The 21,968-nt window shown below is 37.4% G+C and overlaps 1 protein-coding gene across 2 annotated transcripts in view; it reads left to right on the forward strand.

Annotated features, from left to right (window-relative positions):
* The first annotated feature begins 14,700 nt into the window (after positions 1-14,700).
* LOC145669636 (uncharacterized) overlaps positions 14,701-21,968 on the forward strand; it is a 31,581-nt gene continuing 24,313 nt past the window's right edge. For both annotated transcript variants that reach the window (XM_081737876.1, XM_081737877.1), the window contains exons 1-2: positions 14,701-16,022; positions 18,572-18,739. Coding sequence is in view for 1 of the 2 variants with exons in the window: in XM_081737877.1 (XP_081594003.1) it covers positions 18,700-18,739 (40 nt within the window). In the remaining variant the exon portion in view is untranslated. The remainder of the gene's footprint in view (positions 16,023-18,571; positions 18,740-21,968) is intronic.

The following is a 21,968-nucleotide window of genomic DNA, read 5'->3' on the forward strand; positions in this document are numbered from 1 at the left end:
TTGGTCTGCAGAAACAGAACATCTTCTTCCTTCAGTCTTGGCATCAACTTGATCCTTAGGCTTATTCCTCTTGCAAGATGCTTATAAGGATGCTACAAGATTATTTTTGAATGGTGACGATGTCATAATCTCAGACTTCTTCCCTGCCCTTTTTCTCTTCTGTACACCTGAGTGTTTAGGTAGGCGCAGACATGCTGACGGATGTACTGCTACTGGTTTATCTGGAACATATGATGTTGCACCATTCCCTTCGCTGTCAGCAGAGCACAGTTATTCATTGGTCATCGGTTGGACATCCGAAGGTTGGAAGTCTACATCGCTGAAGACATCAGGATTAAAGGGGTGGATTTCTGTAGCCTCCAACGAACTCCTAGCTTTCTCAATTGTTGCAATCTTTTCGTATGCAATGCGGAAGATGCCGGAAATGTCTCTTTGTGTTATTCCTCGCCCCGGGTGGTTGATCATCCATTTGTCACACTCAGTTGCATAGGCAGTCTTCAGAGGTCCAAAGAACCCCTTGTCAAGGGGCTGTAGCATGTGGCTTGAATGAGGAGGAAGAGAAAGCAAGGTAATGTAATTATCCCTACAAAACAGCACTGCTTCCACATGCAGTGTGTAGTGTGCTTATCAAGAACGAGCAACACTTCGTCATTCTGACTTAGCTTCATGAAGTAAGAGAAATGTTTTAACCAATCCAAAACCAGTTCGCTGGTTATATATCCAGAATCTGAGACCAGTGGTAAAGTTCCTGCAGGCGCTTCCTCATACAGCTCCATTTTCATTCTCTTTCTGGGTAATATGGTGGGTGGAGGCACATAAAGTTCAGTTGTAGACATGCAACAAACAACAGTAATCGTCTGACCCCTCTCACCAGACACAACTTTAGCCACATGCTTTTACCGATCGGCGAAAGTACTTTTGAAATTTTGTTTGGGAAAGTTGAAATGCCACTTTCATCCATATTAAACATTCTATGAGATGGAAATTGTTTGTCTTGTAATACTGTCTGCAAGTTGCTGGAGAATATCGTGCATTGAGTTTTGCTGAAACCAATTGCTCTTCCAAGGCTGCATTTCTCCGGTAAGCGCAATGTTAAGTTATTCCTTTTGCAAAATGCATATACCCAATTTTTCCCAGCTTTCTTCTTCTCTCTGTTGAAATTGTGGTTGATCTTATTTCTCTCCGCATAGTCGAACGCAAGGTTCATCAGTTGCTGGCGTGTGATACCGTAAAACATGGAGTCCAGGTCCCTAGCGTATTGAGCCAGTTCCTGTTCTTACAGAGGGTTAAATGTTGGCTTTATCCGTCCCAGAGACGTTGGAACAGTACCCTGGAAAAATTTATAAAAAAGAAAAAATAGGGAACTTATAACTAATCAAAATCCAATTTAAAAAGTCATTGCAGTATGTTAGTTAATTTAATTATGAGACTCTTTTCCAAGGTTAATTCGCATGCAGTAGGTTCAAATTTGTCACAGTCGTCATCTGATTCTGAAATAATCATACTCTCTTTTCTGAAATCTTGTCCTACTTCATTCACTTTAGTAATAGCGTAATAAAACATTGCTATAGTGTAAATCAGGTGATTCACATTAGTATTGCTTTAGTAAGCTATGTAAATCACCGGTGATCCACATCATACCTCAGCCTATTTAGTTTCTAAGCCTATTCATTTTGCCTCAGAAAGTAAGTCCGCAGTGTTGGGTCCCGGTTTCAGGCAGGACTATTGTATTTGCTATTATGATTTGCATTTTGAAGTATTACTGAGTGCTACAAGGAAACACTTAAGGGTTAAAAATAGAACAAACTAAAATTTTATTCTGTCATTCAACGTTCTAGAATTTTTTCTCTTGACATTTGTTTACTAGCTTAAACCTTTTTCTCCTGTGAATAATTGTAAATATAATGTTCAACGCTCAGATATGAATAGGCGTAAGCTTAAGATATAATGGTGTCTAGACAGGTGATTTTTACCCTAATTCTGAAAACGTTTGTGAAAATAAATGTAATTTCCATTAAGACTAGCAATTACACATTTGGCCCATTTCTGTACTGGAATTCACAAAATAACCGCATCCAGGAGCATATCCATTACAGCGTGAGGTAGGCGTTATGAAGAAAATTTATTTTACTAACTAAGCTACTAGCTTAGTAGGACTACATCATTTTAAAATCTGGCATACTTTCTAAGAATATTTTATTTTAGGTTTGTATAGCTTAATACACAATTTACACCCCAGCAACAATTCCTTTCTGCGCCCCTGATTGTACTCATTAAAACGAAACAAAAACAACTGTCGGTTTTTCTTACCACTTTTAGTCGTTTCCGAAGAGTGGATTCGTTGATGCCAAGAGAAGCAGCAATACCTCTTTTACTTTCTCCATCTTGCAATCGTCTCCTTCATACATCCATCACGTCTTCCGTAAACACTAGGGTCCGGTTCGATTTTCTTTTCTAGCACGACATTCTTCATCCTAGAATTTTTAAAAAAGGAATAATTACCTGTTCAAACTCATTGACGGACAACAATTTCAAGACAGCGAAAATTTGCACGTATTAATTCTATACAAATTAGTTAGTGAAGAGGTCTTCTCGGGCTAGCAGCCAGGTGAATACTGTTATATCTTGCGACGTTTCGAGGGCTGACATCGTCCTCATCTTCAGGCAAATATGATGGTGCAATGGAGTGTATGGAATATGTATACTCATGTATGTATGATTGGAAGACTTCTTCACAATACGTCGCCAGGAAAGCTCCAATAGATAAGTTAGTGTTAATTTTCCTCTATTTCGTTGTAGATGAAAGGTAATTATACGGTTTAGAGTTGTAGGGTTTCTAATGCAGCTCAAGCAAGATTTAAAAAAACGCTGTATAGATGATGTCAGAATTGGGAAAGAATCTGACAAGGAGTTCTCCTCTGATAGTCAAATTCAATTGTCTACATAGTCCTCCAAGAGTGCGCACGTACTCTTGAAGGAAAGAAAATGCGTACTCTTAGAGGAATCGCTCTCATTTTATAAATCTACCACAAGGGTGCAGTAGTTTCCAGACATGATGATTTTATCCGCCATATACCCAAACTTGATTGTGACACCTAACATTTGACACTAAGTTTAGAAATAGAATATATCTGTATTCAACTACACACATTAATTAGTGGAAACTCAATTATTACACTGGAAGTATCAAAAATATTTACTTACCAATAAAACGTAGGGCACAGATGCTGGAAGAAGAAAACTTGCGTACAAGGGTGCAGTAGTTTCCAGACATGATGATTTTATCCGCCATATACCCAAACTTGATTGTGACACCTAACATTTGACACTAAGTTTAAAAATAGAATATATCTGTATTCAACTACACACATTAATTAGTGGAAACTCAATTATTACACTGGAAGCATCAAAAATATTTTCTTACCAATAAAACGTAGGGCACAGATGCTGGAAGAAGAAAACTTGCGTACAACCATCTTTCACACAACGACGCTTCTGAAGAAATACAAACAAACATCGTACAGCGTTTCCAGATCTGGCAAGTTACTGATCGTACTCTTAGAGGCCGCGCGATCTTAGAGGAACTTCCCTTAAATCTAATATTAATTCATGCAGTTTCCCCAGGTAATCATAACACTCTTCTTTTGGGTCAAATTTGGTACCTCTACTTAGTCGCGGTGAAGCAAAACAGAGGATCTAGGACGTAGCATCATTGCAACAGGAAATACTGTGAACATATGTTTTTCCAACACACAAAAAAAATCGGGCTGGAAAGGGTTAACATATTTCTCCTATAAATCTTCCTATTTTTGGCTAAATTTGGCCCCCATCTTTTTCACGAACTCCGAAGTGGCTAACGTCAAATATTACCCAATCGGTTACATTCTAATAATATACCAACCCTGTGAGACAAAAAGGAAAGTTTCTTGTAGGGGTGGTGGTGGGAGTGATTGCGCATGCAATGCGCGCTCTTAACACCTGGGTGATTTTCCCTCCAAGTGCATTTATTGATGTTTGTTTTTTGTGTTTTGGATTCTAGACATAATTAGTAATCAAAAGAGAGAAAGATAATAGCGGCATAAACAACACTGTATAAGTTACTAATCGTGACAATTACCGCTGATTGTTAACGGCCCGTTTTCAAGTACATTGGCAGCACCGAGTAGCTACTAAGCGTGTCGTACGATAGAACTAATGAAGATTGCAATATACACAATTACCGCAAATTCGGCAGTTACGTTATTTGGTTCTCCATACATACTACAGACTTCATGTTAGATAAAGTTAGGTTAGATTGCATGAAAATTGTATAATGATGATACAAGGAATGGTTATAGTAACGTTTTGAGCCTTGTGCTAAATGAAATACCATATTTAATGTCACACAAAGGAAGGGGGAGTTTTGACAGGGGTATTCCAGGCTACAAAAACCTAAATTGGTCAGGGAATTTCAGAAACTCCTCCCGCTCGCCACCTTGTGCTGTATTAACACATGAGATACATAATGTATTAAATTCACTACAGCACCAGTACTACACTTCAATTTGATATTTATATCTACAATCCACATAGCAAATGAGCTGAACATGTGCGTCGATAAGGACGAGGTTCGCGTGTTAGAAAAATTGAGATACGTGAGTACGACAGAAATGGGGTGATAGGAAGTTTGTAAGATTAGTAATCTCCACATTAGAGAATAATAATGTTCGCATTTCACACAGTTATAAATGAATTTAAAAAATAATTGCTTTGCAAGAACAATTCTAATTAAATGGACATGTTACAAAATATAGAATTATTTTCTTATCTGGGGGCGCGGTGGCTCAGTGGTAGAGCGTTCACCTCCGGTGCTTGGGGTCCCTGGTTCGATCCCAGCTCGCGCCGTGTGGACTTTGTGGTGGACAAACACCGTGCTCGTGGTTTTCCTCGGGGTTCTCCCGTTTCCTCCCACTTTCTCCATTCCATCATTTCACTCATCTCTCATCATCACCGTCTCCTTTAGCCTAACCGGCATAACCGTGGGACGTAAAACTTAAAGATTTCAATTTCAATTTTCTTATCTAAATTCTCCACAAACATAACTGTGAGATACGTATGAATTAGAAATAAACTTTTACACAACAGCTCACTAAATAAAAAGGTTTAAAAATTTGTTTGGTTAATCCATCTTAAAATTTGAGAAAGCTTGGTTGGTTTGTATCAAAATGTTTGAGCCTATTTCTGTGCGACAAATGCTTTTATTATTATTATTATTATTGTTATTATTACCTTTGTCCATCCACAGTCTAGTCTGAGCTGTTGGGCTCAAGTCTATCTATATAAAAGACGGAATTCCCTTGAAATCTCGATTCGTGACAAGCAAACACGACAATTATTTTTTATTGAATCGCATTTTGTATGCGCGAAGTAGCAAAAATCTTATAAAACAAAACAAAAAAAAAGAAGTTTTGGAAAAAACTTGCTTTATATGACAATTTTTCAACCGGATTAACTATTCCCGAAATTCAGAAAGTCAGTAATGTAGCAACTTGTGTCCCCGGTAGTTCAGTGAATAAGATCGTGCGCTTCTAGTCAACGGGTCCCGGGTTCGATTTCCGTTGGGGACAGGGAGTCCGGATCTCTCGTTAAACTGAAAGTCCCGTCCTTAGACCTTCATCATCCTATGGAAGCCAAAGGCAAACCACCATGTGTTCACCTTTCGCAGCGACCTTGCCCCCGAAAGACCTGTCTTCGGGCAGAATACCACATTATCATCAGAAGTAACTTAAATTATCGTATGTTAAGAATGAAGAATGACATTAAAGTATTGCAAATAAGATAAATCAGAAGATTTAAAAAAAGGACAATTCTCGCTTTTCTACAAGTCTTTGCAAGAGAAAACAACAGGTATTTGAGAAATGGTACTGTCCTGTGAAAATCAGTACGTCTGGCCACCCTACTCTAACCACAACCCCCTCCCCTCGCAACGACATACAGAATGCCCAATTTGATTTAAATTTGTTTCCGCACCCAAGAAAACACGCCCATTGGGTTTATCTGTCCAAGTTATTACACTTCAACTATATGTATTCAGATAAGCTGAAGTACCCAATAAAGTAACCGTACTAAAGTTATTTTCTCTTATCATAGGTTAAGCTCATTTTAATAATGTACCCCGTGGATGAGTGTATCGCTTGTCACTTTGTAATCAAGAGTCCTGGGTTCGATTCCCGACGGCGGTACAAGTGTTTCAGACCCCACTTAAGCTGTAATCCCGTCTTTAGGACGTCATCATACCACGGAAGGCAATGGCAAACTTCCATGGGTTCACATTGTCCAAGGACCTTCGGCTCAAAGGACCGCCTTCGGGCAAAACACCACATCCTTATAAAGTTTTTTCGAGACTTTTATAAATTGTGCAAGTGTCCAGAAGTTAGATGTTGGAAAATTTTAAAAATTGTTGTATAGAATCATCTTAGCACATACATGTTACGGTTAAAAAGTTAAAAAGGTGAATTTTAGTATGTTTTAGAGTCTTTTAAAAATTTATTTTTACATGTACTGAAATAGCATATACAGATTTCATATGGTTGACATTTGTGTCAAACAAAATGTCTCGGGCTAGAAAATTTCTTAAGTTTGAAGAGGTTTCGGGCATTCTAAGAAAATATCACTTCTTCCCGAAAAATAAAACATTAAAAACGGAATTCAGTGTCTTCAAAATTGAATATATCTCCTATAGAATACTAGTAACCTGAAACTCACAATTTGCTCCACGACTGTAAGCTTAATGAGTAATAAGAAAAGTACTGTAGGGTTGCTGGGAAATATATATATGTTAGAAAAATTTGCGTTTTTGCGTATACCTTAAGTTCATGAAAACAGAATTAAAGACCATGCTAGTTAGCTCTGTTGAATTCCTATTCGGGAGATCATGAGTTCGATTCCTACGGCCGACGATCCTAACCTGGTTTTCCAGAGCTTCTGTCAGTCCTAGCAGGCAAATAGTGAGATGGTACCTGACAAATAGCGCTGGTCGGACCCTTTTTATAGTTAATGTGGCAATGTATCTAGTGTAAAATGGCATTAAGGCATATCTCGTGTTTGTTAAATTAGATAAAATCAGGTGGTATGATTTTTCATTATATTTCTTCCTAACCACCCATAACACTAATGGACTCACACATTTAGACCCTATTATAGCCTCTATCTCGTTTAAATGTGTAAATAAAGTTCAGGTAAGCAGGAAAATATCCCCGTCCCTGTTTCGTCCTCCATAAAAAGTTCAATCAGCGTTCCCACTGATCTGAGAAAGTAGCGCAATTTGAAGTACGGATTTATATTTCTCAAACCGTTTTTAGAGCGTTATTTTGCTACAGCAGGTTTTTCTTTTGATTCGACTTGCGACGAGCCACAGTTTTCATATTTCCACTTTAAATTAGATGTAACGGCATTTTAACGCCGAGTACACATGTACAGATAAAACTGTACTTGCATAATCAACTTCTACTCGGAAAAATAGACCTATGCTTTTTTTTTTTTTTTTAAAGTCCAGGAATTGTGTAAATAGTGATTTGGAAAAGTCCTGTAATTCGCGGTCGACAAATCAAATAACTGGGAACGCTGACTATTATTTACACTGGTATTTTAATTATCGTCTGTTTTTCATTAAATATCGAAGTTTGGAATTTGAAATAAAAATATTAAAAAAACAAAGCAATATATATAATGTACCCCCCACCCTATAATATATATAGGGTGGGCCATTTTAATCAATCCACGGAAATATCTGAAAAATGATAAAACATAGAAGAAATTTTTGAAGTACACGTTATATATTGCTAAGGGGGAAAACCAATTCTGCCAAATGTACACCTCCCTGCCTCCCGTAAATGGGGGCAACGGGGGGTAACTTTGAAATGTCAAATGGAAACATGGGTCGAGTAATACCTCGTTCGAAAGGCCTTAGAAAACTAAGTAACGCTGTACCAAAAGATGTTTCATAGTGTGCACCAGTTTCAAAATGGCCGCCATGATATGGTTCGGAAACTCCAGTACCCGTAGTATGAAAACCATGGAAGGTAAATGAATGGAACAAAATTGAAATACGTAAATATCATAGGCATATCGAATGGTGTGATCCCTGTGATCCCAGTGGCCTCCCTAAAGGGATCTTGGGGGCTAACTTCAAAATTTTAATGTCCGACCGGACAACGGTTCGGGCGTACGCTTGACTTACCCAATGCTGTTTGGAAGGCAGACTTCATGGATAGAGAATTGGTGTACTGAGTTAATGCGGATGGCCACAGTTACATTTTGATTAACTATTAGCACTCATGTCATATTGTGAGCTTGAGGGACGAAACGGTGTGTACGTATATCCCCGAAATGCTTTCTGAATAACCAGCACGCATTGCAAAAAGGTTTCTCTTTTTTTAGTCGCTACAAAATCATCCTTACAAACAAATATTTCAACCACACCATGCCTATTTGTAAGCTAGCCTTAATTTGCGAATTAAAGTAGAGTTCTCATTTGAACTTTCACTGTTACTTTCCACCCCACTCACATACAGAGCGCAGGGAGAGATTATTTTGCAGGACTTGGATTTCTCTCTGTACATTATGGCAATTTTACTCTAATATTTTTATCTCTGTTGTATTATTCTCGAGCCTTGGAACGCCTCCGTGGTTTTCCTATTTAATTTTCGTTATTTTCATTTATGTCTAACCGTATTCATACTATGGGCACTAGACGTTTTCTTAGACACAGTCACCATGTCTTGGCGATCATTTTGAAAACGGTGTCTCATGTCGAAAATTTTCTTACAGAAGCTGTTTGATATTAATTTGTCTATGTAACGTGGTGTTACTCGCCTCAAGTTGCTATTTGAAATTTTCAAGTTGGCCCCGGATACCTTTCAGTTGGCCCTTGGAGTCACCCAGACAACACCTCTCGATGTGCCTTACGTCAGTTAGCTACTCCAGTTTTTCTTCTGTTGATTTATCTCCAGTCGCTTTCATACTACAGGTACTAAACCTTTTCTCAGACACGGATACTATGTTTCGGAGGCCTTTTGAGAACACTGCCGTTTCACCTCAATCGTTTTCTCCTGCAATATGTTTGATTTTGCAAGATTTATCGAACGAGGTACCACTCGACTCATGTTACTATTTGAAATTTTGAAGTTATCCCCCAAGACCCCTTTAGGGAGGCCACAGGGATCACACCATTCGATATGCCTATGATATTTACGAATTAAATTTTGTTCCATTCATTTACCTTCCATGGTTTTCATACTACAGGTACTGGAGTTTCCGAACCATATCATGGCGGCCATTTTGAAACTGGTGTACAACATGAAACATCTTTTGGTACAGCGTTACTTAGTTTTCCAAGACCTTTCGAACGAGGTATTACTCGACCCATGTTCCCATTTGACATTTCAAAGTTACCCCCCGTTACCCCCATTTACGGGGGGCGGGGAGGGGTACATTTGGCAGAATTGGTTTTCCCCTGAGCAATATATAACGTGTACTTCAAAATTTTTCCTGTTTTATCATTTTTCAGATATTTCCATGGATTGATTAAAATGGCCCACCCTGTATATATATATATATATATATATATATATATATATATATATATATGATGTTGTTTTTGTTTTTGTTCAGAGATTGGCGTAGCAATTGTGTACACTTTCCTTTGTGAAATCGTAATTGAGATCACTTCTTCACTCTCCACCCAGTACGACGAAGTTGGTTCGGAGTCCAACTCCCTAATAGCCTCGGTTTTGAAAACGTCTTTAGCCTACTGGTTCGAAGATGATGAGAAAGTGCACTAACAGTGGTAGAGCTTGGTACTAGAAATCGAAACCCAGGTAACACTTGAAGACTGTGAGTTGAATCTAACTAGGTGGGATAGCTTGACTGAATCAAAGAGACCATTTCACTTTACTTTTTATTAAAAAAAAATAAAATAAGAATACAGATCAATTTAACAAAATCGGTTACTTGGAGTTACAACTTGCAAGTTTTTCTACATTATTCAAGTGGGAGCACAACCCTATAATACTCAATGGGTGCTAGAAGGTTTTTATGCTAAACCGCGAGTTATTGAAAATAGTAAAGTGTGAACTTTGTACATCGCAACTTGCATTGGCCCGAAAGGAAGAAATGTTAAGTCTCGAAGAGGGAATGTGGTCTCAGATTGATGGGACTTGAAAATAAAACTCATATTGATCACTAAACAATCTCAAAGTGCTCATCTCGTGTGGAGGGAGAACTTAGAAAAAATTAGCACATACCTGATTTTTCTGAAGAGCGTCCCTAACCAGAGCGAAGTTCACTGTTATCCGTCCGTCCGTAGAATCAACCGGTGCGGCAGACAAGCCTCGTTTATAAAGGCGCTTCGTCCCACGCATTTCTGCCTTTTCTGACGTAGCTCGAAGGCGACGTCACGAGCCTCATCGAGCATGGGAGAGACTTCTTCACGCGCATGCTCAATAGTGGTTAAGACTTCTAGTATTTCTATGATTTTTCTCTATCACGCCGGGATTGAAATTCCTATTTTACATTTCTTTTTACAGTTTTTGTTTTATACCTGGTTCTAACTACATAATAGATTTCATATATTTATTGCTCTCGTGGTATTCCCTAACTATTGCCTCTAGGACCCAGCTCTGTGATCTGAGTAAAATCAAAGCTAGGGTCATACCACTAATACATACGTGTGGATTGGTGTCAATGAGGCATCAGGTTGCTAAACCAATTTAAACCTCAACTGACTCCGCTCTCCCTATCTCTCTTTTCCTTACTACACATACAATTTGAAAAGCGCGGGCGTCTCGCCCATAATGTGAGTCCGGCTTAGGACTACGAGGCACAACTGTGTAACAGTTATCCGCCGACCTCGGTAAAAAAAAATAAACAAAAAAAATGTCGAAAGTTATCTTTCTGGCATTTTTATTCGGTTACAGAAACGGTTGTCCAAGGCAAGTTGCTGGGAGTTAAAGGGTTAATATAGAACTGGCCTTACGTCAGGCGCTAGGAAACTAAAAAACAAACTTTCTTGAGGGATTTGGAGATTATGCACAACTAACTGCAAGAGAGCGTGATTGTAAGATTTCATGTGTCATAACTGACTATAGTACGTAGAAATGTTACTCAATTCCATTAACAAACTCTTAGATTAAAACTCTGTAGGATGAAACCTTACAACCATGGATTCCTTCTAGCTTATATCTACCAACAGGTTTTGCATGAACTCACAATAGTATTTTTTTTTTTTTTTTTACCAATTCCTAACCATATTATTAAGCATGACTTCGAACCGATTATGAGTACAACTTCTAGTATTATAAAGAAAATGTAGATTTTGTGAGTTTACTGATTTTTTTTTTTTTTTAATACAATTGTCTTTGCTGTACTGAGTACAATTATAAATATACGTGTCAAATGTGATTGTCTCAGGCTACTAATTTTATGCAACTATAAATGAAAGAAATTCAACATTAACTACACTCAAACAAAAAAAAATAGCGTGAAGCGCTTTTAAAGTTTGACTGAGAAGGACGATAAATTACAAGAGAAGTTTTCTTTGGTTATAGTATAAGTCAAATGGGAAAAACATGCAATGATATAGACTAGGGCACTCAATTTTTAAAATTATTGCGGGGTTGTGCTTTACAGTTTGTGAACAACATTTCTTATGTTGTTTCAATATACCAGTTATACTTCATAAATCATAGGCTATACTCTATTTTCCAGAATCAAGTGAATATTTTATAACCTGTAATGTATTGAAAGTATTTGAGTACTCCCTTGAGTAAACCTTTGAAAATAGTTGAGTACTCCATTACATATCTGGTAGTATATTTATTTGTAACATAGAAGCGATTGCATACTAAATGATTATACCGCATATGTAAAATAACTTGAGTAATTATCAACTAACGTTTAAAACAGTTGCTGAATGCTTAATAAATTTTATAAGTGCGTCTATACGCATTTTATATTAAACTCATCCTATTGTTATCAAAAATGCATCTCACATTATTAGGTATCGCTCTTTATAGTGATAATGCAATAAATGTACTATATTACAAACTTACTGTATAGCTCTGTTCTATACAGGGTAATCATAGTATGTACATGTGTTTTTCTAAACTTCTACTCAGCTTGATTGCTATTTCGACCTCGATTTGGTTTCTCTCATCCTGTGTGGTATGCAATACACTATACACATTGATTACTTTTACGTATACTGACAATATACAGACATTACAAATGATTGGTGCGATTTAGCGCACCTAGAGATTTATATGCCATTACTTTAGTTTTCTTTTTCCCTGAGTGGTTCTGTTAGCAGAGGGGGAGTCTGAATGGTTAACATACTGACCCTATGGTTAGTGTGTTAGCTTATGCCCTAATGGCCTATGGTAATAACAGATACAAAGTCTAATAATCAGGGATGCAGTTACATTTGCTATAGCAGAGTACATGTTTTTACAGGGGACTACATAACATTTCTTTATAATAATGGGGGAATGTTAGGGGGGGTTTATAGGTTAGTATTGTTAGTATTCCTATTCTTATTATTATTGATAATATTAACATATTTTATGTCTCCTTTTCTCTCTTTTTTTTTTTAATATACACCGAAATCGAAAGGGGTTTCTTTGCGGTTATAAAGGGAATTTTACGAAGTCAAGTTGCATCATGTTTCATCATGTTAGTGGATCTTGTTGATTTATAGGATAGATTGTAAACGCAAAAGTTAACCACAACATAAGCTATGGTTGATATATTTTTAAAACACACCGGAAGTGTGTTCCGTTCTTTCTTTTAATTCTACTAGCCTTGACTGATAACCGGCCTCGGTTTCCGTTGTGGTGAACTTTTCTGTTTTTTAAATCTTAAATGCCTAGTGTAAGTGATTTAATTATACGGAGAGTAATTCTACATGATGACGTCACGGGGACCTGTTGTTGAGCAACAGTTAAATTCAACGTGCAATGGATAATTTAATAAAGTACTTCCTTGTCTTTTTCGCTTCGATGTTTGCCAAAAGATAGCTATACAGAGGGTTCCACAACTTACGGTCTGTAACATGGTGGAATGAAAATGTGTAAACTCGATTACCATACTCACGTATAGACTTCATTAAATGTCTGGAAAACAAACTTGTGCTTTTACTTGACCAATCAATAGAAACTTAATTTTTACATTTAGACAATAACTGTCCATGGTTTTTGTTATTGGTCCGTTAAATCGTGGATATTACAATGAAATTGAGTTGTTTCATATATTGAAAAATATTTAAAGTCTCTTGACATTGTTTACAATCTTCTTATGATTTTTTACAACGCTGATTTGAAAGGAGTTTTTATTCCTTTTATTTTGAGTCTTTTCACTTGTCCATTTTTTTGTTTGTACTGATACGAGAAGAGTTTTTCACCTGTAAGCAATGAACTGAGGTAAGTCAATGGAAGTCTGTCCATAGATAAACGAGATTTCCTTGTCACTGCAGGATTTTATAAAATTTTGTAGCACAAAGAAAGTTCTGGATCCGGATGGAAATTCAGATTTTAGATCACTGTTGCCCATTACTAAACAGTTACTAAACAGTGATGGATCGATCAATAACAGTAATCGATTACCATATCATCCCTCTGGATCAGCCCTGGAGGGGGCTGACAGGCTGCAATCTGGATCCTTGGGTACCTCCAGATACCAGGGGGGGGCCTTACTCTAGACATCACACTGGGTAGGCAATGGATATGGCTCTGCAATCAGAGAGACTATTAGACTACATAATCATTACTGCGTTACATAATATCCTTGTCTTATGCGAAGTACTTGTTTACATAGGAAGTCCACCGAATTCCTTTTTTAATTGTTTATTATATATATTTATTCAACGGGGCTGACCACACATCAAATCTAAGAAAGATATAGTAATCAATGGAACCTGCAGGGGTTACCCAAAAATGAGGCTATTCGAAGATGAGATTCGAATACAGAATGTTTTTCCTCCAGATGTCCTGAATGTGCTGACCACACATCGTCAGCATCTAGGTATAGAAACCTGTTTAAATATTGTATGTGATTGTAGTAATATTACAAGAATCAATTTTGTATCATTGAACAAATAAACCAGAAGCCTAGAATTGAGTGTATGTGCGCTGACCACACATTATTGTTAGGATGCCTCTTGTGTTCAAGCTGTGACTGTGGATGAAGATCGAACAATGTCCTGGTAAGACAAGTTTTTCTCAAATTGATTGATGTACCTAACTCGGCTTGTTTCGTTGTGAGTGGAATGATAATGATGGAGGAAACTGCAATGTTAAATATTCTTTCCACTTACTGTTATGATTAATGGGTGATGAATCATATGGTGAGTAAATCCAAGGTACTTTACAAGATGGGTCGATACCTAGTGTGTTATGACACGTCAGGACGTAATGGCCATATTGACATACATTTGCCGTATCTTTTGTTTCAGCTGTAGTCAGGTTGAGAACTAGAGTATTAAAAGGAAGCTTGAATTTAGCCAGCGTGGCGGAAGTGAGCTAATTATACAGCTTGGTATACTGCCAAGTGGCTTGGTAAATTATCAGCTCAGCTGACGAATGTTTGGAGGGAGAGAGGGGAAAAAGGGGGTTTTGCATCGCAACTGAGAGAATTCATCTAGTATACTGTTACAGAAGCCAGCTTCAGACCAGTGACATCTCAGCATTGTCAGATAAGTATATTTGCATTGTTTTTTCTGATTTAGAAGACAAGAAGTGGTCAGTCGTTCAGATTTTCATGCATGAGTACAAGAAGTCTATTGTATACAATCTTTTATACCTTGGAATGTTAATATTATCTACCTTTTCTTTATGGTGAGATTTTATTCTAGGTTACTGCGTAAACCACAGAACTAATGATCAGAGTTTAGATTCAACAAGATTTAAATAAATTTAGTTATACCATTGCAAATATGCTAGTTAAGAAAATTAGTTCCAGAGTATCATCAAAATTTTGTTAATGAATTTAACTAAAAACAATAATTGTAACTTATCTAAAGCAGACTAATAAAAGGTTCTGGCAACTAATTGAACTAAAACACAATCAAGGAGAACTGATATAACTTTAAACATGCAAAATTTCATAATGGAACTGCATTTCTAGCTTTACACTTTATTACACCTTAAGTACTCATAGTGTTCAAGACAAGACGTATCTCACAATGGGGCAATCCAGCACTTGAGAAATGCTCAGTTAACGTGCATATTATTTTTTCACAATTGTAGTGTCTCGCTAAATCTCTAATAATTTGTTGTCTCAATCGTTATAGGTTTCTTAAAATAATACTGTAGGGTTTTTAATTCTATAAGGTTAATTAAGATAAATGAGTCCCTCAGAGGAGGCCGTCTTATCTTGGGCACATGGTGATTTATCCATTATATTGCATCCTTTTTTTTTTGTAAGTAACTTAGGAAGAATAATAAAGGAAAATGTCAAATTCCCCCTTTTTTTTTTTAAAGCAAATTGATACTCAAGTGATTAAAAACTTATAACTTTTAACAGAAGTATAAAAGGAAAACGAATACTCAGTTATTTCCAAGGTGTAGGTCCTTCCACTGCTTTTTACCTGGGCCGGTTCTGCTACTTCGGCTTCTGTAAGGAAAAACCTGAAACGAAAAAAAAAAATTCTCCCACACACACATAGCATTATAGGCTGGACGTGGGAACCTGAAGTTGAGTGTAGTGTCCCAGCTACTTATTAGTCGAATTTGACGAACTTGGTAGTTAAGGCGTGACTGGGTTTTGAAGGAGAGCTATCTTATTTAATTTTTGAAATATTAAGTATGAGGCTAATTATTGTTTTTATTGAGTATGATAATCAACGAGTTTAAATGAGATCTTAACTTTGTGGTTCATATTTTTCAGCTTGTTGGAGTATACATACCATCTGTTGCTCGGAAAACACAAAGGAAGGAGAAGAGAAGACGTACGTCTCCAAAGACACTAAGGGGAGGTTTTCTTGTTACAGGGTAAGTACTATCTCCTTGACTTGTTAGTGTGTTATTTTTGAAACATGCATTTCAAGTTCTTCACGTCAATGAAATCTCAGTTCATATCCTGGGTGTATCCCATACTGATTGTTATTATTACTGAATTAATTGAGAAAAACAAGAGATCATAATGAACGAGAGTGACCTAAGTTACAAGGTAACAGTGATTATACGAAGTGCGGCTTGCATTACCTGTGATTTTTGTAAGTGATTCCCTAAGGATAAACAAAATCGTTGCTTAGTGTGTGTCATTCATACCAAAAAGTGCGTGAGTCGGGACTCGATCTCCGACTTATCTGTTTCCTTTCAACGTGAGATACAATTGCGTAACTGCCAATAATTTCCGGTAATTGAGACCATGTTTACAACGATATTAAGTTTGAATTAAATATTTCGGGGCTCGAACTCAGGACCTCTAGTGTAGGTAGTGATGATATGTGATCCACTAAGTGTCTATTGAAAGTAATAGATTCGAACCTACTTTCTCATAACCAATGCAGCTATAAACTTGCGCTCGTGAGGAGCGATAATGTAGATATAGGATAAAAGAACTGATCCATTAGGGGGTCGAACCAGGGATCGCTAAGAATCAATTGTTTATCTGAGACTATGGTTTATCCCAATCGTAATGATTTATGAGGCAACCTTATTGTTATTATTCATTTCGTTGTGACGTCATTTCCCTATTTTCTTACTTATCTATTTTCCCGTTATAAATGTTGGTGTGTATAGAAGCTACACGCAACAACATCCTGAGTCCTCGTTAACAGCTAGACTCACTTCCGTCACCCGATAAGAGGTGATTTGCTTTTAGTTTTAAGGCAGAATGAAAGACAAGTGTTGAGAAAGTATCCGTGAACATTATAAATATTTGCATCCAAACAAAATGCTATTCGATTAACTTTTAAGTTTTAAAGAGTACACTTTTGTTTGTTTATTTAGTGATCACTTAATTTTATTTCACTTAATTTTTTAAATACTGTCACGTTCATATATTTATATCCTAAAGGTTATGTGCGCCAGGCGCTGTTGTGAAGCAGTGTTTTCCACCTATTAAACAGGGCCGCTTATGAAGGGGGCCACCGAATTTTGAAAGTCTTCTGAATTGTAGGTTTAAACCTTTTGGCGGGCATAATCATAAGTGTAATTCTAAACAGAATTAAGTTATTTTATACTAGATTCATTAAAAACAGAGCTCGAATATCCTTAATATGTGTCCTTTAATTTATGGAAATCTCTATTATCCGAGTACGAAATGATGTACACGTACTGATTCGCTTCCAATGTTTTATTATTTTTATTATTATTATTATTATTATTATTATTATTATTATTATTATTATTATTATTATTATTATTATTATTGTCATTATTATTATTTTAATGTACCAATGATAACGTGATTTAATACCACTCTGCATGGTACTATCAGCGTGGTGTGCCTTTTAATTCAATTCAAGCCAAGATTTTAACTTGAATGAAGGCAGTTACACAGGGATGAGTGAGAAACACGAGTATAGTGGTGTAGTGGTAGGACAACATCGTGAATGTTACTATAGCCCACAATGGTGTCCATTTTGTAACCGTGACTTTACATACATGGCGATAGTAATATAATCAAGTTAGTTACAATGAGCGGGTTCTAGCCCATTACCCAATGATGGGAGGACAGAAAAAAATGGGGGGGGGCTCAATCTACCCCAATATTCTTACGAAATACATATGGTAGCCTTAACACTAACTTAAGTTTAGCTTGCCACAATGAAATAATGATTCAATATGATACTATCTAGTAATTTGATAAACATAACTGAAAACATTATTCTAGAATGAGCATCACTGTTAATACTTGATCATAATTCAACATGAACTGAACATAACTTAAATCTTACTGACTAAATGTAGCAAGTATAGTACACAAGTAGCTATTTATATTCTTTTAAGAAAATGGAAGACATAATGTTACATTATGTACAATATGCGCAGTATGCTCGTACATTGCCGTAGTTTGCCAATAGATTGGCCATCCTTGCTAAGAGATTGGTCATTTTCACAACAGCAAAAGGGTCACTTGTGTTCACCCAGAAGGGGTCACAGAAAAATTTCACTCATATCTATGAATAGCAGCAGTAATAACAGCAGAAAACAACATGTCAGCGGCTAAGGCGTATTTCTCCATATTTCGTTTTCTACTTTATTGTATTTTAGTATATTTTTATTTTATTTTATTTTTTTTTTAATTGTCTTGCCAATATGCTTCCCGCCCGAACTACGCGAAAAAAAAATAAAATAAAAATAATAATTGCTCAAGAAGAAACAAATGGGGTAGGCATTGTGTGGAGTAACCTATGTAAATATCTGGTGGGGGGAATTCCAGCTTTCCCTTTTCTCTCTTTTTTTTTTTTAAACAGGCAGATATCCTGGGTCACAGGAAAAACGTCCCGTAAGCATGCGTGTATCCTAAGTAGGCATAAGTTTGTCGCGGAACAACCCAGAGCGGGCAATATTGACTCTGCTTTACTTTCCAGGTTAATGCAGTCCTAGACACAAAGAGGGAGAGCGGCGAGTTTCTCGCAAGAGAGAAATGAAATAGTCAGGCGGCGGCTACGGATGGAATCCTATACTGTGACTGAAGAGTTTGCATCTGCAACGACGTATGCTAAAAGTCGGAGTTACATATTCAAGGCGTTATACCTGTACGTATTAATGTTAGTAGCTACTAATAATATTTTACTTTTCAGCTATGTCAACACTTATTTTCCTTAGAGGTTCTCTGTGTTTGGCAGCATATTGGGAGTCCTATAGAAGAAGAAGAAGGGTAACACATTCGTGCCCGGGCACATTCACACAAAGAACAAAAAAAAATTATTCATCCCAATATGTTGGCAAAACATTTATTTTGGTATTAATCCGACATAACTTTTCTGTGACGCGTCAAACTTTTCCTTGGTATTGTAGTTATGGAAGGTTTGGTAGATGTGGTAGGGCCCTAATTTTAAAAATGACTTATTTGCTCCTCAGACCACGTATTAGCGCCGCCCACTAGGATGACTGCCTATTTCCATAGTAGGCCATGGGTGTTTAATGCCGCATCGAATGGAGAGGAGAATGGAATCCAGGAAGTAACTTATTGTTTTTAAGTTGATGAAGAGTATATTATAACTTTTTGTTTGTTTTTAATTTCACAATGTATTCTTTTCAGGCTCTAGCTATAGCCCTGTATGCACGTGTTCCGGTATACCAGAGGTCTTGCATCACTACAGGTACTCCACTTTTGAGTGGTCTATGTGATGTAGGCAAGAATCGACACACTCACTAATGAATATACGCCAAGTTTTCTTGTTTTCTTTTTTTTTTTTATTAAATTTGTCTAAATTGAGGCGGCGAGGCCTCATGATCAACGTGTACTTCACGTTTAACATTCATCGTCCTCACTATCGCTAGAATTTTCCAGCTCGCGTGAGTTGTCTCGGGGGAAATACTTCTTCAATCTTTCAATAGTTACAATCTGAGTGTGGTTAGGGTTTGCTACTAATTCGATTTTACAAGCATTTGTGGGAGAAATACTCCTTAGGTAATACGGTCCCATATACTTGGGTGTTAACTTTGGAGAAATATCCTTCTTAGGCAAATAATCTCTACATAATACTAAGTCACCAACCTTTAGCTTAATAGGTTGTCTAGTGCGATCAACGCGTAATTTAGTCTGCTGCTGTGCATGTGTCATAGCCTTCTGGGCTAGTTTACGGATTAACTTTAATTGTTTCTGATGTTCCTGTATTTTCGTGAATTGATATTGGGTGTCCAACTGAGTGGGAAACCTGGCCTTTTGACCAAAGACAATCTCATATGGGGAATATTTCCTAATAGGGGAGGTTGATATATTATAAGCGTATGCACACAAGCGGACATATTCCGCCCACTTAGTAGGCTGTTTAGCCGTGTACTTAGTAAGGAAACTTGCAATGACAGAGTTGAATTGCTCACACAGTCCGTTCGTTGACGGTTTAAATGCTGCAGTTCGAACATGTTTAATGTCAAATAAGTCATTCAGTTCGGTCATTATCGTTGATAAAAAATTACTTCCTCGATCCGTCAGTACCTCTTTAGGAGGGCCAAAACGCGTGATTAACTCGTCCAACATGACCCTAGCCACTGTCGGGGCTTTAATATTTCGTAGCGGTACTAATATTGCGAAATGGCTGAGATATTCTATCATAACTAAGATATAGCTGTAGCCTGCGCTACTATGTAGCGGGCCAAAAATATCTAAGCTCCAGCGGGAAAACAATTCCTCTTTCACCGGTAAGGGATGAAGAAAACCTTGTTTCTTTTCTCTGGGGATGTTCACCCTCTGACATTCGTCACAAGAGCGCACGTACTCCTTAACTATTCTTCCCATGTTCGGAAAGTAGTAACGTTCGTTCACTTTAGAGTAAGTGCGAGAAAATCCCGTATGGCCTCCGCACAGCGGAGACGAATGGGCCTCTTGTAATATGTCGGGGATAGCCTTTTCCGGTATCACTAGTTTCTTATCTTTGTTCATGACTCGATATAACACATCGTCAACTACAACATAGGGTTTTAGAGCACGATCAGTGGGGTCATCCTTCTTCTTCTGTATTAGTTCTCTAATTTTATCATCCTCTTTTTGCATTGTTTTGATATCTATTTTGGGACATAACACTAAGTTGCACACGTCTGCACAATCTTCTTCTTGACCAAATTTGGAGGGTAATTCATCCTTTAGCGGACATCTTGACAAAAAGTCGGCGGTCACGTTATTGCGGCCCTTGATGTGTTCGATTGTGAATAGATAGGGTTGTAAACGAATTGCCCAACGCATAAAGCGAGAATTTAGCATCTTATTGTTTCTTAGGTAACATATACCATGAGCATCTGTTCGCACAATAAAGGGACGGTCTGCCAATAGAAAGTGGAAATGCAAAATTGTCTTAGTAACTCCTAGCGCTTCAAGCTCAACCGTGGAGTAGTTGAGCTCCGCTGGAGACAATGATTTCGAAAAATACGCTATTGGGTGTTCTTGGTTATCTTCTTTAATTTGTGCGACATATCCACCTATTCCGTTTCGACAAGCATCCGAATAAACTATGGCGTCCTGATTCGGGTCAAAGTGGGCAAGGACGGGAGCAGATATAAGACAAGTTTTCAAAGTGTCCCATGCTTGTTTCTCAGTTTCTCCAAATTCGAACTTGGCATTCTTTTTAGTCAATGAAATGAGTGGTTTGGCAATAGTAGAAAACCCTTGGACAAAAGCTCTGTAGAATGAACAAAGTCCAATAAAGCTACGTATTTCTTTCACTGTAGTAGGGTATGGTACCTTTGCTATAGCCTCCGTTTTTGCGGGATCTACACAAATTCCTCGTCTACCGACGATGTGACCAAGCACAGAGGCTTCTTCGTAACCAAAGTAACATTTCTTAGGGTTGAGTTTTAAGTTGGCCTCCCGGAGTCGAGATAAAATAATTCTCGTTCTTTCTATTAAATCTGGGAAAGAAGGACTAGGACAAACCAAATCGTCTAAATAACAAATTACATACTTCCACATAATGTCGCCAAATATAACATTCATCATATTTTGAAAAAGGGCCGGGGCCGTGCTTAGTCCGAATGGTAGTCTCAAAAATTCGAATTTTCCACGGCTGCAGATGAATGCAGTCTTCTCTATATCACACGGACGGATTAATAATTGGTTGTACCCGCTCTGCATGTCTAGCGTATTTATGTATTTGGTACCATTCAGAAACGCTAGTATCTCATCTATACGTGGCACTGGCGTATAATGGGGCCTTAATATTAGGTTCAGTTTTCTGAAGTCGATACATATACGCGGGGAGCCATCTTTTTTAGGTACTACTACAATTGGTGCCGAATATGGGCTTTGACTTTCCCGGATAATCTTGC

Source organism: Thermobia domestica, chromosome 14, assembly GCF_964235325.1.
Source record: "Thermobia domestica chromosome 14, izTheDome1.hap1.1, whole genome shotgun sequence".
Classification (NCBI taxonomy): Eukaryota; Metazoa; Arthropoda; class Insecta; order Zygentoma; family Lepismatidae; genus Thermobia; species Thermobia domestica.